The 16126-nt window shown below is 42.6% G+C and overlaps 1 protein-coding gene across 1 annotated transcript in view; it reads left to right on the top strand.

Moving 5' to 3' along the window:
- The window catches only part of PKHD1 (PKHD1 ciliary IPT domain containing fibrocystin/polyductin), a 429330-nt gene that overhangs the window by 216243 nt on the left and 196961 nt on the right, over positions 1–16126 (top strand). The window contains exons 48-49 of the mRNA XM_024121891.1: positions 6846–7023; positions 8420–8615. Of these exons, the coding sequence (XP_023977659.1) occupies positions 6846–7023; positions 8420–8615 (374 nt within the window). The remainder of the gene's footprint in view (positions 1–6845; positions 7024–8419; positions 8616–16126) is intronic.

Raw genomic sequence — 16126 nt, 5'->3', positions numbered from 1 at the left:
AGGGAGGGAGGGAGACGCAAGAGGGAGGGGATATGGGGATATATGTATACATATAGCTGATTCACTTTGTTATACAGCAGAAACTAACACAACATTGTAAAGCAACTACACTCCAATAAAGAAGTTTAAAAAAAAAAGCCTCTACATTTATGATTGACAAAACAACATATAAACTTACTACTAATAGAATAAAATATTATAGATGATTACGTTTCTGAGAAGCAAATGCCTGGCAAGGGAATTAAGTTTGCTCAAATGAAACTTAATCCGATTCTTGAAAAATAGGGAACACTTTCCAATAGCCACATGACACTGCACTTATCCAACGAAATATCCCAGAAAGTCGTGGAATCTGGAGTCTTTCAGGACACAGTTTATGATTCATTGTGCCCCAAAGCTTCTGTTTCTTTCTTCCTATTTCTCCTAGAAAAGAAAAGGTTATTGTTGCTGTTGATCTCCTTGATTCTTAGATCCTGCTTAATAGCCTTCCCTGTAGTGCTTGCTGAGCTCAGTGTTTACGTATGGAACTGCTCTTAATGTGTCAGTGTTCAGAGTACAAAGCGCACCCTGCCTCTATGAATACAAAAGTAAAGAAGAGTTGAAATGGAAATCGTGGCCTAGCTTTTCCTTTAATAATCGCCTAACGCTCCTTCCTAGGGATAAATAGGCATAGCATCACTAATGGTATCTTTTCAGTTCTCAAAAAAAACACATGTGTGTGAGACAGGAAAATTCCAAGAAGTTTTATCCGCTCTCGGCAGCAGAGGTTACAGCAGTAAAATAGAAAAAGATCTGAACATCGAAATGGAGCCCAAACTGAGGAATATCATCAACAATACTACATGGTTATTAAATTTCATGAATAATAAAGGGGTCCAGGGGGTGTGCTGGTACCTGTTTTACAACTAGCTTTCTAGAATAAAGACCCTGATTTGTAGCATTTGCTTAATTCCGTGGTGAAAATACTCTCATACGATCTGTCCTGATATCACTGAATACGGAGTTGGGAAGAGGGGCTGATGGTGAGCTCATGAGGGGGAGTCTGTCAGCCCCACCAGCACCAAGTGTGCATATATATAAAAGAGAAGGTAGGCTTTATAGTCTAACTCCCTACTAGATGCATAAAATTGTTTTTCAATATTCCTGACAAGTAGTTGTCTACCTTGGAGTTGTGTAGCTCCAAGGGTGGTGTTTTCATGTTCTGAGATAGCCATTCCAGCTGCATTCCAAAGATCAAGAAAGAGATGCAATAGTATGTGAAGGATAGACAGATAGACAATAGACATCTGTTGCTTCTATTCAAGGATTAAGGTATAATAAGAATTATTATCCCAAGTGTGTCACAAAAACTTTAGACACTACCTTTGGGGGGGAGGTACTAGGTTGATTTTGGGACTTTTCTACAATCAATTATTATTGCTTTAGCTAACTCTGAAAAAAGATAAACAGAGATATATATCTGCAATGTTATGGAGGAGTGATGTGGGGTGTACCTGCCAGAAACGCAAGGATTCATATGGCTTGCCTCTCTGCCTATCATTTCTATTTTTTAACGTGAATTTAAGAATTGTTAAAAGTTTGGAAGAAAGACTGAGGGTTAGGGTTTCTTTTCTTTTAGGTTTCTTACTCAGAAGGAGAAATATTTGTTTCTCAATCAATAAGGGTAGTATATACAGGAAACCCCTTACTGATACATGTCAATTATCGCTGGGTGATGGCAGATCAGCAGATAGAATAGTGGTTCTCGGACAGTACTTTTTCTTTCATTAAAAAAATTTTGTTTATTATTATTGCTCACCAATGGGGAGGTGCGGTTTATTTACACCAGTAGCCATAGGGGCAAGGGGGAATACACAGTTAGCAACCTGTATAGGATGGGCTACTTACGCAAAAATAAGACTCTGCAAAACGAAGGACAGTGGTGAGCTTCTGACAAGGACTTCTTATGAGCCCAGTGTATTTTTAAATGATGCTCAAGAAAAGTCGTGCCACAAAAATTTGTCAGCTGTGCTCAACATTTTGATTTTGTCCTCTTTGTGCAGTAAAAGATGAGAGTAACAGCAGCAAGCATGAATATCCAGGCAATGCTGACAGTACCATTTGGGGCTAGTTTTTATGATGTGTCTGGCTTAGGAGATGTGTAATTATAAAGGGTTTATTTCACAATTGCTCTGAATTTAGAGCATTTAGAGCTCAGTGCAGTATTTGTCTTAATACACAGAGATATGGACCCTCAGGAAAAGTAAGCTAATGGTAAACACAAACCAGGGAGTTAATATTTGTTCTCACTGGTATTGTTGATTGCCTAGCAAATCCTCTGTGGGCAGTGTACACTCAACAGCTCTGCACAGTATCTGGGCACTAAATTACATAACTGTTGATGCAACTAGTATTGTAAATTGGTACTTAGGTTGGGAAGTTTTATCAAGTGATACTGCTATATTTCTAAAGGAAAATGTCCCTTAATTAAAAACAGGCTTGGTGATTAAAAAAAAATTAAGCTACCTCATACAAAAGGAAAGGCTTGTAGTCCTCTTGTCTTTTTGATTGTATACAGGAGCCATGGCTGACTCGGAGGTAAGGGTTAACATTTCAAATGGACTGGTTGCCTCCTGATTTCTTGCACATAAAGCCATGAGAAGTTCAGGGAGAGACTTCTTCCCATAGTAATGAAGCTTTCTGCTACTAATGGCCCATGCAGACTCCCTTGGCTTCTCCAAATTAGAAATACTTGTGTGCTCCTTTGCTTCATTAACAGTAAAGAGAGGGAGATTGGTGGCTATTTAGGGCACAGGGAAATTAGTGGCTATTTAGGGCAAGCGAAAATTGTAGTAATTCTGGTTGGTGAATTCTCTTCATGGCATTCTTCTACTCTTGATGTTCTTTGGGTGCTTTTCAGAAGAGCCCACCACTGTCACTGCTGGCATTTGGCCTAGAAGGATGGGAGCTGATCTGACCTAGAATTTTTGGCCCTTGGGGTGATGGTCAACAAAAGGCATCTTGCCTACTGGGAGACGGGTCTTTTACATTTTGATTTGTTTTTCAGAATGCACAATATGATCCTTTCCACTACCGACTGTGATAAAGGAATATTTGATAACCTCCTCCTCTACCTGTATTTCCCTAAAGAAAGCTCATGTTGCCCTCGAGTGCCTGTGAAATTGCATCCCACATGAACCTTGGTCAAGATGGATGGGGTGGCTTGGTAGGGTCAGGCAGTGAATGAGGAAAAGGTAGAGGAAAGGATGGTTTAGGATCACAGTGCGCTATGCTTGGGTCTCTGGTTGACCAAGGGGTTAGCATCAGATTACTGGATACTGTCGGAAGAAGGGCATCAAAAAGTAGGTGCAAAAGTCCCGAAGACAAATAGAACTGAATTAACTTTAGCATTTAGTGGTTTTACAATATTTGAAAACAGGGTCATGTTTATAGGGGCCTTCTGAAACTGGGGAGTATGGCCTGAAAAATGTCTCCTTCAGTGAGTGAAATTACAATCTATAGAAACAGAATCAGGAGAAATTAGATCTTAAAACTGACTTATAAATGTGATGCTGATAGAAATCTGAGAAATAATTAAGTCTAGTCCAAGTGACCAGGGGCAATTCTTGGGGACACATTGCTGGAATGAAGAAGAATTTCTGGAAATATGCATTATCTCTTAAGAAAAGAGTGATAAAATATAGGCTGATCAGGCAAAGTAAGTGACAAAATACAGGTTGGAGTAATTAGATGTGAACAGATGGATGCATTTGAACAAACAGAATTCTTTTGGTCTATAGTTAAAAAAAAAAACCCCAAAACCCTAATGTAAAAGTGGTTTAATTGAGAGCACTCAACTAGGATAGAAGAAATCGAAGTTCATAAGGAAATCTTAGCATTTTCCTAAACCAGGGCCCACTGTTAGTGCAGATTGCTTGTATATGTCCAGGAGAGGTTTTCTGACCACTAAACTTAAGTGTGTAAGTCCTTTTGGTGAATATCTTATTGATAATGGGGTTGACTGTATTAGGATCTGATAACTTACGATCAATTGCTTATCTCCTTCGATGAGTAAGTTTACAAGAAATCTCCTGACACTCATGTGGTTTTCTGGGTAGACTTCCCTGGGACCAAACATCACTAAGTAGCCAGTTAGAGTGTTCTAGTCCATTCAACACTCATTTATTCATTCAACAAACATTTGTTGAATACCCACTATGTGAAAGGCAGTTTTATTTCTCACTGCGAATTATTAAATGGAAATTCTGATTTATCAGTGAGTCTTTCTTGGAATTCAGTCTTGTGATTCATTTTCCAGAGACCATATGTCTCTGTGAAAGCTGAAGGGCTGCTCTTTCAGAACCTGAAATTCTCGGAATCATTTTCTGGACTGTGGGGAGTCCCACCTGATGTATTGACCTCGATACTTGCTGCGGCTAACTCATTTGCCTCTTTGGCATTTCAGTTTATCTCTTCTTATCACATTTGTTTTACATTTATTTCCCAGTAACCTGTCTTCACTTAGTAAATATATTAGTTGGGCCAAATTGTGCTGGCTGATCTCCTGGGACCCTGGGACTCATGGTTTCAGTCAGGGTAAGAGAAAGCCATAGCGATTGAGGAGAAAGGGCTAGAAAATACAAGGGAGAAAATTAAGCTTTCCCAAGCTTGTCTAAAATTAAAATTTACAAATAAATTTCATAAATGGAGGAGGAATTTGAGGATGTGAACTCCCCAAAGCTGGAAGAAGGAACAAGATAAAATATGGAGGGAATTTCCACAGTAGATTGGATGTTAGAACAGATGACCTTCATATCCACTCTGATTCTAAGAATGTGAGTCCAGGATTTACTTAGTTCTGATTTAAATCTTGATATACATGCAAAAACAACGCTCCATATCCCAGGCCCAAAGAGAGGAAGAAGCCCCCCCACCCCAAGGTTTCTAAAGGTTTGGTGAATGCTACGTAGGGACATCTGGGAAAGAGTAGTTCTTTTATTCCAAATGCCCTGAGCATTCTTTATCCCTTTCATTTTACTTATTAACGGATGAAACAAACGCATTTAATCTTACAAGAAATATGTATCAAGTGCTACATTGCCAGGGCTAAAGCTCTGTACCATGAAAGGTTTTGAGTGTGTTTTAAAATGACCAAATATCCTGGATAAACTCTAGACAGTAAAATAAGTAGACAGAGTGGCGAACCAGGCACATCTGAGGTTCTTTCTTTTTTTTTTTTTTTTTTTTTTTTGGCGGTACAAGGGCCTCTCACTGTTGTGGCCTCTCCCGTCGCGGAGCGCAGGCTCCGGACGCGCAGGCTCAGTGGCCATGGCTCACGGGCCCAGCCGCTCCGCGGCATATGGGATCTTCCTGGACCGGGGCACGAACCCGTGTCCCCTGCATCGGCAGGCGGATTCTCAACCACTGCGCCACCAGGGAAGCCCTGAGGTTCTTTCTTAAATGAGCTATAGGTAGACTTATTGGGCTTAGTGATGGTTACTGAATACTTCACATAGATTATCACTTTAAGTTTCACAGTTGCTATAGGAGATACATACTGTTGTTGTCTCCATTAAAAAAAAAAGGAAATTAAAGCTTAAAGAGGGTCAATGAGTCCCCCAAATTCATACACCTAGTGCACGCAGATATAGATTTCCAATTTACACCCATTTGACAACGGTGCCCAAGCATTTAACACTAAAACCAGTCTCCTCTCTATAATATGCCACTAGATTGTAAATTGGCTTAAATTGATGTGCTCACATCACCCCTCACTTTGAAAACCCAACATCCTCCTTTGTCTCATTTCCCTTTACTTTGAGAATTTAATTATCTGCCTGTAGCAACATGCCACAGTTAAAGATTCTCATCAAAACTAAACCAGAGGGGGAAGGACGGTCGTAATGGGTGTTGATTTTTTTTAACTTTTGCTTTATTTTTTTTTCTGTCCACTTTTTCTTTTAGGGTCTAAGCAGGTGGCAAAATCTATTTATCTTCTAGTGAAGTCTTAAAAATCACCTTCTGGAATGGGCTGCATAGAATACTTTGTAGAAATTTAAAACTTTCTAGCTCTACCTGTGATGTTCACGTACTACTTTTACTATACTCTGTCTCAGTTTCCTCACTTGGTAAAATGCTGTTCTTCTAGAAACCCTTTCTGTACATTGGGAAGCTGGCATCGCTTTTGGGAAGAGCTCCTCCATGCAGGCTTTGTTTGTATAACAGACATGATCTGAGTACCCATAATGTGCAGGGCCCAGTGCCAAGGGGCAGGATACCAAAAAAGAGAAAGTGTCTCTAACTTCAGGATGTCACATTCCTTGTTAACAAGCAAGAACACAAACCCACCAGCACTGAGTGAGCCCTGGGCATCGTGTAAGCCCACAGGAGAGGACCCAGGGCCCTCTTCGTTCTGGGGAAGCTTACTGAGGCTGTTCCTGCTGGGCCGTTGGGGGTAGGCTCTGAGGTTCTGGGCTTCAGCCACTGCTCCCCAGAGGGATAACTAGTGACTGTGTAATACGCGTTCTGCTGCTGATAAACCTGGGCTATGGCAATATTCTGACCTTGGACATTTCTTTGTTCAAATAATAGCATATAGTCCTGGCCTATATGAACTCACTAAGATGGCGTTGATTAGTGGCCTAAGATCTGAGTGTTACAGGTCAGTGTGATGCACAAATGGTCCAGTGACACCGTCCCACTGGGCTTTTTGACACACACCATGACCGCTAAAACCTCTATAGACACTGGGACGACAGACGGACATGGAGAAAATAGATGAATTAAAGCTGATGGGAGAGGAGGGCCTTAGATCCAGGATGGACAAAAAACTTACCACCCACTTTTTTCTTTTTAAATCACTCTAGAGCCAATGCCCCAAAAGTTCCTTATGATTTAACCATAACGGACAGCAGAAATAGGACAACCACTGTCAGTTATGTGCATGACACACTGTCTAACCCTTATGGCTGGATGGCGCTGCTCTTGGATCAAGAGACCTATTCACTGCGATTTGAGAGCCCTTGGACCAACAGCTCTCTGCAGGTAACCCCTGGCATCCACTTGATGGTAGATTCCGTTCCCCAGGGGTTCCCGTCTTTCCTTCTGTGATGCAATAGTTTGCAGGTATTAGCATCTTCTGGTGCTGATCAAGAAAACTGCAGCAGCATTTTGACCAGATGAATATAACCTGAATTTGAGGTGTGATTGTCTTTTATCTTAAACTTGAAAATTTTAGAATCCCTTTAAACCTCACCTTGAACACAGAATGGTTCTGTCTGAAATTTTAACTTTATTAATACAATGAAAAACAGCTTCTAAGCATCCTATAGAATTGTAGTCTTATCTATTATGGGTTAAGAACCAACTTACCCCAGGGAAGTGTTTGTAGCCGAGAGAAAACAGCTTCACAAGGCATTTTTTTTACATTGCACACTGCCACCTTGTGGTCAAAGATTAACTTGTACCTGAAAACGAAAGGCAACTAGCCTTTCGTTTGGATTGGGTTGAAGGAGTCAGATGGTTATGGGGAGGGAAGGTAGGAAAAACCATAAGGAAAATAGGTGCATTTTCTGAAGAAAATCAATCCAGTGGATTCCCTCAAGCTTCTTTTATTCCTTTTAACACATTTCTTTCTTCCCGTCTCATCACACACATTCTCCCTAAAGGTCATAAGAGCAGGTCTTAGGGAGCTGGAAGCAGGTGTGCCATAGATCTGAAGAATTCAAAGCAGAATCCATTTGATCCCCTCATCACGGCTCTCAGGAAGAATGTACACCTCTCTCCCCGTCCCCTGAGGTTCCCATGAGAACATTCTGGGAAGGTGAAGGCAGTAGAATGGTGACTCTGGATGTGGTCACCTGGGTCTCTGTCCCAGATTAGCGCTCTCCTGCTTTGTGAGGTAGGGAGAGTTACCGAATCTCCACCTGCCTCAGTGTCTTCGTCTATAAAATGGAGGCAATACTAGTAACAATCCCCAGAGTCTTTCAAGGGTTGGATGCCTTGATATGAATGATACCTGAGCCAATGCTCAACCATGTTAGCTGTTACTGTTATAAATGGATGGCACTCCTATCATTGCCTGCCTGTTTGAGTCTTGGGGAAAACTGGGCAGGAATTCTACATGTGTCTCTGTCTCTTCTTGCTGTTTGACCTGGGACAAGTTACTTCACTTGTCTGAACTTTGGTTTTCTCCTCTGTTAATTGAGATTGTTAAACAAGAAGAACCTTACAGCTTTCAGTCCTCACACTGTATGATTTTGTAGCTTTAGTTATGAATTTATGATGGAGTAGATTTAAGTAAGCCCATTTCCCACAAGAAAAGTAGCCGGTGTGAACAGTCCTGTTTCTAAACCACTCCATCTGAGTTCTTTGTAACTCTTTTTCTGGGAAGAGTCTTCCTCACTCAATGTGCACTTTTGTACTTTTCTCTCACTTCAAGTACTCAGCAACATTTGAGAACTTTGCTCCTGGGAATTACCTGCTGCTGGTGCACACAGACCTGTGGCCTTACCCTGACATCCTCATAAGGTGCGGGAGTCAAGTGGGGCGGTCCCTTCCATCTCTTCCATCACCTGGTCGGGACCAAGGCTGTGACTGGTTCTTCCACAGCCACTTGAGACAACTCACCTATCTGGGTAAGTATAATTGGATGAGCATGTTGAGCACATAGTCAGAAACCACTATTCCCTTTGGAATACCAAACATTGGTGCTATGAAGTGATGAGGAACTGAAAGAGACCGCTGTGTGTTATGGTTAAGTGGTTGGGCTCTGAATCAGACTGCCTGCATTTGAATCCCAGCTCTCGCACCTACTAGCTATGGGACATCGTGCAGGTATTCTTTCTAAGCCTCAGCCTCCTCATCTGTAAAATGGGATAATAAAAGGACCTATCTAAAGGATAGGAAATTAAATCAAGGATAACATGTAAAATTCTTTAGCAGAGGGTCTAACCCAGAACAAGTGCTTAATAAACTTTGACTGCTATTCATATTTTTCATTCATGTTAAGGCCATGTTGTATTTGTAGAAAAGTCAACTGCACATGTAAAGACAGGATGTCTGGTTGTGATCACAGATACAAGGAACAGCAAAGGTACAGAGAGGCAGGATCAAGAGTGTAGTCAATGTGGAAGGTGAGAAGCCTTGGAAGGAAATCTGAGGTCAGGAAAATGAGATGCATGGAAGGCTCTCTGAGGACTGGGGGAGGGGCTGTCTTGTCTTGTGTCAGAGGCAGCATCAGGGTGAAGGGTCCAGGAGCCTCATTTTATAGAACCAGAAACCCTACAGTGATTGCAGAGTAACGGGGGCCAAAAGGATTTCCTTACCTTCTTATTGTGCATGTTTCACAGGAGCCCTATGTGTGGGTCAGGGCCATAGATTTCTTTTGACTTCCTGGAGCTCATCTCATATTTCTTTTCCATATTATTTCAGCATTGGTCACTCTGAGGACATGGTGTCCACTTATACCAACCTTAGCTCAGTGTGCTCTCTAAGAAGGAGAATCTGACAAAATGAGTCTCTAGAAGGACAATTTTGCTATGAATTGGTCTTAAATAGATCCTGGTCGAAATCAGGGCCATGTCAAGCATGGCAAGTCCCAGTCTCTGCCACAAGCCAGACTTGGCCTTAAGGGTTTAGGGAACGGGTAGGCATCCTGAGTTCTTTGTCCCTTTTACTTGTGCCTAGCCATTTGTCACCTGGGTCTGATTACACTTGAGCCCTGGGGCGATTACATTTTAATAGCACCAGAGAGGAGAGGATGGTGCTTCCTGGGTTTTAAAAAAGTCTTGGCCAAATGGATTGCTCTATATTTTATTTGCACTGAATTGTACCATTCAAATTTTATTTCTGATTTGATTCATCCTTAAATATAACCTAAAACTATAAAAAATCAGGATGGACAGAGATCCCTGAGACTGTTTTACCACTAGAGTCGAATACAGCCATTAAGTAAGAGCAAATAGTTGCCATTAACTTTAACTATGGCTATTCATTTGATGTATATTCTGAAAGAAAATTTTAATTTCAAATTGCTCTTGTTTTATTAGTTAGCATGCTTCTGAGGAGCCTGTCTTGTCCATTGATCAGATTTGTTCATGAACTGTAAGCTAATTTGAACAGTCACATAAACCAAGCATGATAAAGGAACATTTGTGGCATAAAGAAAACAAAATCAAGTCATGCAGCTAAAGATTTTCTCCCCCCCCATTATTTATTGAATTAACAGCAAGTTATAGTATTATACTATATTTACACATATGGTATAAATGCATATCTGTATAAGTATATATATATATATATTTTATGTAGATGTGCAACTGTATTATAGATGTACATATATAGGACTTAGGTGAATATTTCAGTATAAACCATTTTTATTAGGGACATGGCTTTTATTAATTAAAGAGTCTTTGTATCAGAAAACCTTGGTATCTCCACTTTTGAATAATACGAGTTGGACAAGGAACAGGAAGTCACAGAGGGTTGCTGGAATGTTTAGTAAAGTTGGATACCCTGACTCCTTGGAGAGGATTCCTAGTCCTCCAAGTAGCGGCTTTCATGGTCATCTGTGCTTCCGCCATCCTCTGTCTGATGGAGTAGGTAGGTGGCGAGAGCCAGGCCTGTTCCCATTCCTGGGCTGGCACAGTGAGGACTTGAGGTTTCAGGAGGAACCGAGGCTCACACTGGTCTTCCATGGTGGTGTCCCATGCAGCTGTGTTGGGTTGTGTGCATTGGGCTTCTGTGTAAAGTCTGCACCACCACTAGGAGGTTGACGAGGAGGCTACCATGGTGTCCGTAGACCAACAGCCCAACGGCAGTGAGGTAGCTGTGGCTGACCCCTCAAAAAGGCTCCAAGCAGTAGAGTTCCAGTTACATATTGATTAGTTTGCTACTTTCACTTACTTGTTTTCTTTGGACCATGGAGCTTTATAGGTCTCTGTGATTGGGATAATTTACATAAAATACATTTAATCCAGGAAGAGAAGCCCTCACAGTCTATGTGGACATATTCCTGGAATGAAAAAAAAAACAAACAAGACAACAACCCATGGGGAGGTTGTGTATGCAGAAGGTTCATTTTATTATAGGGAAACTGCTTGACCCTCCTCCAGGTCCACCGAGTTTCCTGTCAGGCTTTGGGGGGTGGGCATGGTTGGGGGGACACTGCTCCTTTCCCTGCTGGCCTTCCATCTGGAGTCCTGCTCCACTGACAGTTGGCTGGCTTTCACTCATTCCTTGACCACTTCTAAGCAGACCGTCTTTTGTATTGTTTGTGTGCAGCCCTACCACATCCCCCCAGAGAGGAAGTTTTAAAAAAATCACAATTATCTTCATTTCCTCCATTTGGCTCCTTGCTGTGTGATTTAAGATGCCTGACTCATCTTTGACCCAGCCGAGAATGGCAGAGAGCAGAACCCAGGCATTCTGGCTCCTGGCTGTGACTCTCTCCACTAGAGTGTGCTGCCCACTCAATAATCATGGGCCACTGACCAACAAGGGTGGGGGGTGCCAGGCACTGGTGCAGGAGAAAATTTCTCACTGGTCCCCATGACAAAGAAAAAAGTCCCACACATATAATATTTTTTGACTCTTGCCTTTCTCTTCTTTACCAAGGCAAGTTTTGTTTATGTTCAGCAATGTCTTTACAGAATGCAGCTTCTTTGGAAAGCTCATGGCCAGAGTTTAGGGCTTCAGGTTTTAATCAGTGGCTGGCTGGCTATTTTACCTGGGGCATGGAATTATAAATTCTCCATGCCTCCGTGGCTGCATCTCTACAACGAGGTTAAGAATACTTACTTATCTCTTGGAATTGTGGTACAAAACACCCAAACATCTTCAAGTGTGATTAGCATGCCGTGTTATTTTATTACACATTTTCTCAGTAGATTATTTCTCTAGAATGTTTCTTTTTTCCTGGAAGGTGGTCAATCTCAGGTGCCTTGTATTCCATATACCCGTCATAACTTGTCTGAAAGAGTCTCGTTCTACTTTCCTTGACTAGCTTTTGTAAGAGAACAGATTCATGATAACATGACGTATATGATATATGGGTCCCCTGACTGAAACTTAATATCACTTAAGCAATTGTTACCCACAGAATAAGATAACCTTGCTCATTTACGAATCTTTCTTAAGGAGATTGGTTCTAAAGCCTTTCTAAAGCCCCGTAGACTTCTGCCCAAGGAGCCACTTAACAAAACAGACCACAAGTGAAGTCCTTGTGTGCTATAGTTTGTGATAGGATCCCGGAGGGGCAATATTTGGTGTGATAAACTATCATGGACGGCAGTGGTGAACTGCAACTTCTACACCATGCTTGCGAACGGGTCTGACTATAAAACAAGTGTTCCTTCATATTGTCAAACTTGGAGTCAAACCCAGAGAGCCCATTTTTCAGTCTCTGTGATCGGATTCACTAGCACTCCTGTCTCTGACTTACACAGCCAGTTTCCCACTGCCTCTGTCCCTGTTGTTTTTTTCCCAGGGATGTTTTAGTTCGTGGTGAACTATTTTTATTTTTTAGTTACATTCACGCTATGAAATAATTAGTCAGCTAATTAATCTGGTTTACAAGCTTTGTAGGATTCTTCAGCTGTCAGTCAGGCCCAGGCCCGAGGCCTACATCTAGTCTCGGCTCTCTTGCCCATGTGATTCCCGTTGCCATGGCTACCGGCTACATCTGCTGACACCCCACTCTCTATTTATTGCTTAATTAAGAATTTCACGCTCTGCCCTTATCTGCCTCTAAGAACAAGCGCATACTGTTAAGAAATTCCGAATTTACGCCCGGGCACAAGGAAAGCCTTTCTTGCGGGCTTGGCTGGATGGAGCCTCTCTAACGATCTTCTCGGCGTCCCAGCCGCCACCCTTCAATCAAAAATCATTAAATGGGGCAGAGATAATGAGCATGCAGCGTATCAAAAGCAGGATGTTTGCTTGGTCCAAAGGAGGAAAAGCTGCTAGGCCCCATGCTCTGCTCCACTTCAAAGGGAGATGAGACCCCCTCATCACTGCGGCCTGATAAAGCCTCATTTGTTCTGGGCTTGACTTATGCAAAAGGTCTGGTATGTCAGAGTCCCATCTCACAGACGTGGGCTCCCCCCACCTCTTGCCTCCACCTCCACCGGGCCCCCTCCCCGGCCTTCCGCACACTCGTGTGTCAGCACTTAGGCAGCTGGGTCCCCCAAAGCATCAGGCGGAGCGTGTAATCACTGACTCCGCGCTGACAATGGCCACTTGTAGGGGGGTGGCCAGGAGGAGGTCTTCATCACAATAGGGACACAATTATTGCAGCTGCTAGGGAGGGCTATGGTTCTTCCTGTAGAAACGCAATAGGACTTGCCCAAAACAGGAGGACAAGGCTGGGGGAGGTGGTGGGGGTGAGGAGGGGTGGAGAAAACACCCTTGAGTTGATTATTCATATTCTGACTCTTGGAAGCCTGATGCGGAACCGGTGGGGTCCCAGCAGCTGTTCCTGCACAGTTCTCTTCTAATAATTGTACATTCTGTCCGGGGTCAACTTACTTTTGACCCTGTCCTTTTATATTGGGAAGAGGCTCTTTAGGGCAAACTGTTGGGTTGTGGCAGTGCGCATTAAACACTCACAGCCTCCTTCCCCTTGCTTTATCCCCTGCCCAACCAGCAGCCGGTGGGTGATAAATTCCTATCAGATGCCGAGCCATTCACACTCGCCGCCCCCTCCTCCCCCGAGTTCACACAGCAGAGATGCAGCCAAGCTGGGATATTGTGTGAGGCGGCAGCTGAGAAAGTCCGCCTGCTAGGCTTGGAGGCTCTCGTGTACCACCTTCTTCTGATCAGACTGAAAAAAAAAGACACGTCTAGCCAGGCTGGTCAATGCTTGTTTCCAAATGTCCCCCTCACCAGGATAAAGGCAGGCTGTTTGGCAAGAAGCCGGGGCTGTTGTCTATGAGGGCAAGTGGGCTGTGGATAGAAAGACAGATGGACTTTATTGTCTCAAAAAAGAACTCAAGTCACATACATCACCCAGAAGGCTCAGAAAAGATGCTGTTAACTTGGGAGATCCTGAAAATAAGGCATGTTTTCCTAAGTTGGCAGTGAGGCGAGTAGGGATTCGGCCCAGGTTTCTCTTTTCTCAAAGCACTAAGGCACTGGGATGGATCAGCCTGCTGCCTAGACCCTTCTGTTCTTCAGCTGGTCTAGGAGACCCCGTGCAACTCCTTGAGAAGGAATCTTGTTAGGTTCTAATGAGAGAGGACTCAGCTGGCTCCCCAGAGCTCTTTGGGAGGATTTTATGAGCAGAGCAGAATCATAATCCTTTGAAAATCTGCAGCCATTCCCATGCCGAGGCCCTCTAAGGCAATCTATAGCATTCTAGTTAATAAATTAATTTACATTCTTATAGAAAACTCATTCCCCAAAGATCCCCAAGGATTGGTACCGGGAATATAGAGAGCTGACTTCAGGGAAATGCACGACAAACCTTTATGGCAAAAATATAGAGAACGGAACAGGAGCTGCGGATGTGAAAAGGGATTTTGCCTCTCAATTACAAGCAACTTCTCCAAAAGGAGAAGGAAGGAAGAAATGGAGAAAAGGAAAGAAAGAAGGAAGGAAGGAAAACTCAGGAGTCAGAATCAGATACTTTTTCAAGGAATCATTCAAGATTAATGAGCTAATTCTCAGCGATGTTGGTGGCTGGCCTCCGTTCACACAGGTCATGGGTGGTGTAACCAGTGTCCCGACTTGGCTTTTCTGACTCCATTTCAGTGTTTTTTCTAGTATACTAATGTTTTGTTTTGTTTTGTTTTGTTTTGTTTTAATCTAAGCTTACGTACCTACCCACCCTTGTAAACCAGTTCTTCTTTCTCCTGTTTGTAGGAAAAAGCTGTACTTGTTAACTCCTCTGTGCTTCTTGAACTTTACATATTTGAGTACCGCCTTCACACTTTGTCACATCCTTATGCCTCCTGTGCTATTACTTACTTGAATTTTTTCTTAAATCCATTCCCACACTGCCTTATTTTTAAAACCTGAATATTATTATCAATATTATCCATAAAATCATGGGTTTAATGACCTACTTGCTTTCTCTAAAACACATTAACATTCATAACTATTAAAATAAAACTTTTATACTACTAAAATCATCACATTACATTTTATATTTTGGGAGTATACTCTGGTTTTCAAATTTCTGGTGTAATTGATGAAAAGTAAGAATTGTGAATATAAGGATCTCTCTCTCTCTCTCTTTTTTTTAACCTGGGTTCCTTTCCTCACTTGCTAAGAATACCTGCCACTTCCTAAGAGAAACTTTTACTCACAGGTTTTTACCTGTGAGTAAAAACCACATTTTTAAGAGTAGAGTATGGAAAAGTTTGTAAAATTCCTTCAAGAAATGCTTTCTAAGTGTGCCTCGTGGGCAAACAGCTGGAATGCTTGCTCCCAGGTCCCCCGCCCCCGGGAGTTCTGGTTCTGTAGATCTGTGCAGGGCCCAGGAATCACACACGCCCTGTGCAAGCATGGTAAACCTTGCTCTGAGTCAGAATAACAATAGTTATTGTTCTCTGAGTTAATTAAGAAGGTTTAATTGAGCTAACTCTCAGGGCTGGTTAATGCAGATGTATCTCTCAGCATCTTGATCAAGTTCTTTTACTCTTCAAAAAATTACACCTTTTTATGAATGAATGTTATTGGGAATAATAGAAGACTCACAAGTGTTGGAAGGATTTTTCATATCATATTTCTGTGAAGGTCTTGAAAAGATCCTGGGTGACGAGGTCAAGGTCACTCAGTGGCTGTCTCCGAGAGGCTGGAATCAGACGAGAGTGGTCCTGCGAATCAAGCTTTAGCTGCCCAGGGGCCAGTTGACAAGAAAGCCTTCTGTGTGGCTGAGTGAATGAGGCTCATTTCTGGGGAGCAAGAACTGAACAGGGAGGGAGAAACAGAGCAGGAGGGTGCAGGAGTGTGAGAAGAGGTGGAGGTCGAGGACAGGGCAGGTGAAGATGAAAATGCAAAGAGAGGACCAACCCAAGAGCTGGCCCATGAAGATGGCACTGGAACTGGGTCCGGGGCCGAAAGAGAGGGAGAGCAGGCACGAGTCAGGTGAGACTGGAAGAAACTCACAGACACAGAAGCAGTCGCTGCTTCCCGTTCTCTCCAC

This window comes from Physeter macrocephalus, chromosome 18, assembly GCF_002837175.3.
Source record: "Physeter macrocephalus isolate SW-GA chromosome 18, ASM283717v5, whole genome shotgun sequence".
NCBI lineage: Eukaryota > Metazoa > Chordata > Mammalia > Artiodactyla > Physeteridae > Physeter > Physeter macrocephalus.
Note: the sequence above shows the minus strand (reverse complement) of the source record. Positions and strands in the feature narration are given on the sequence as shown.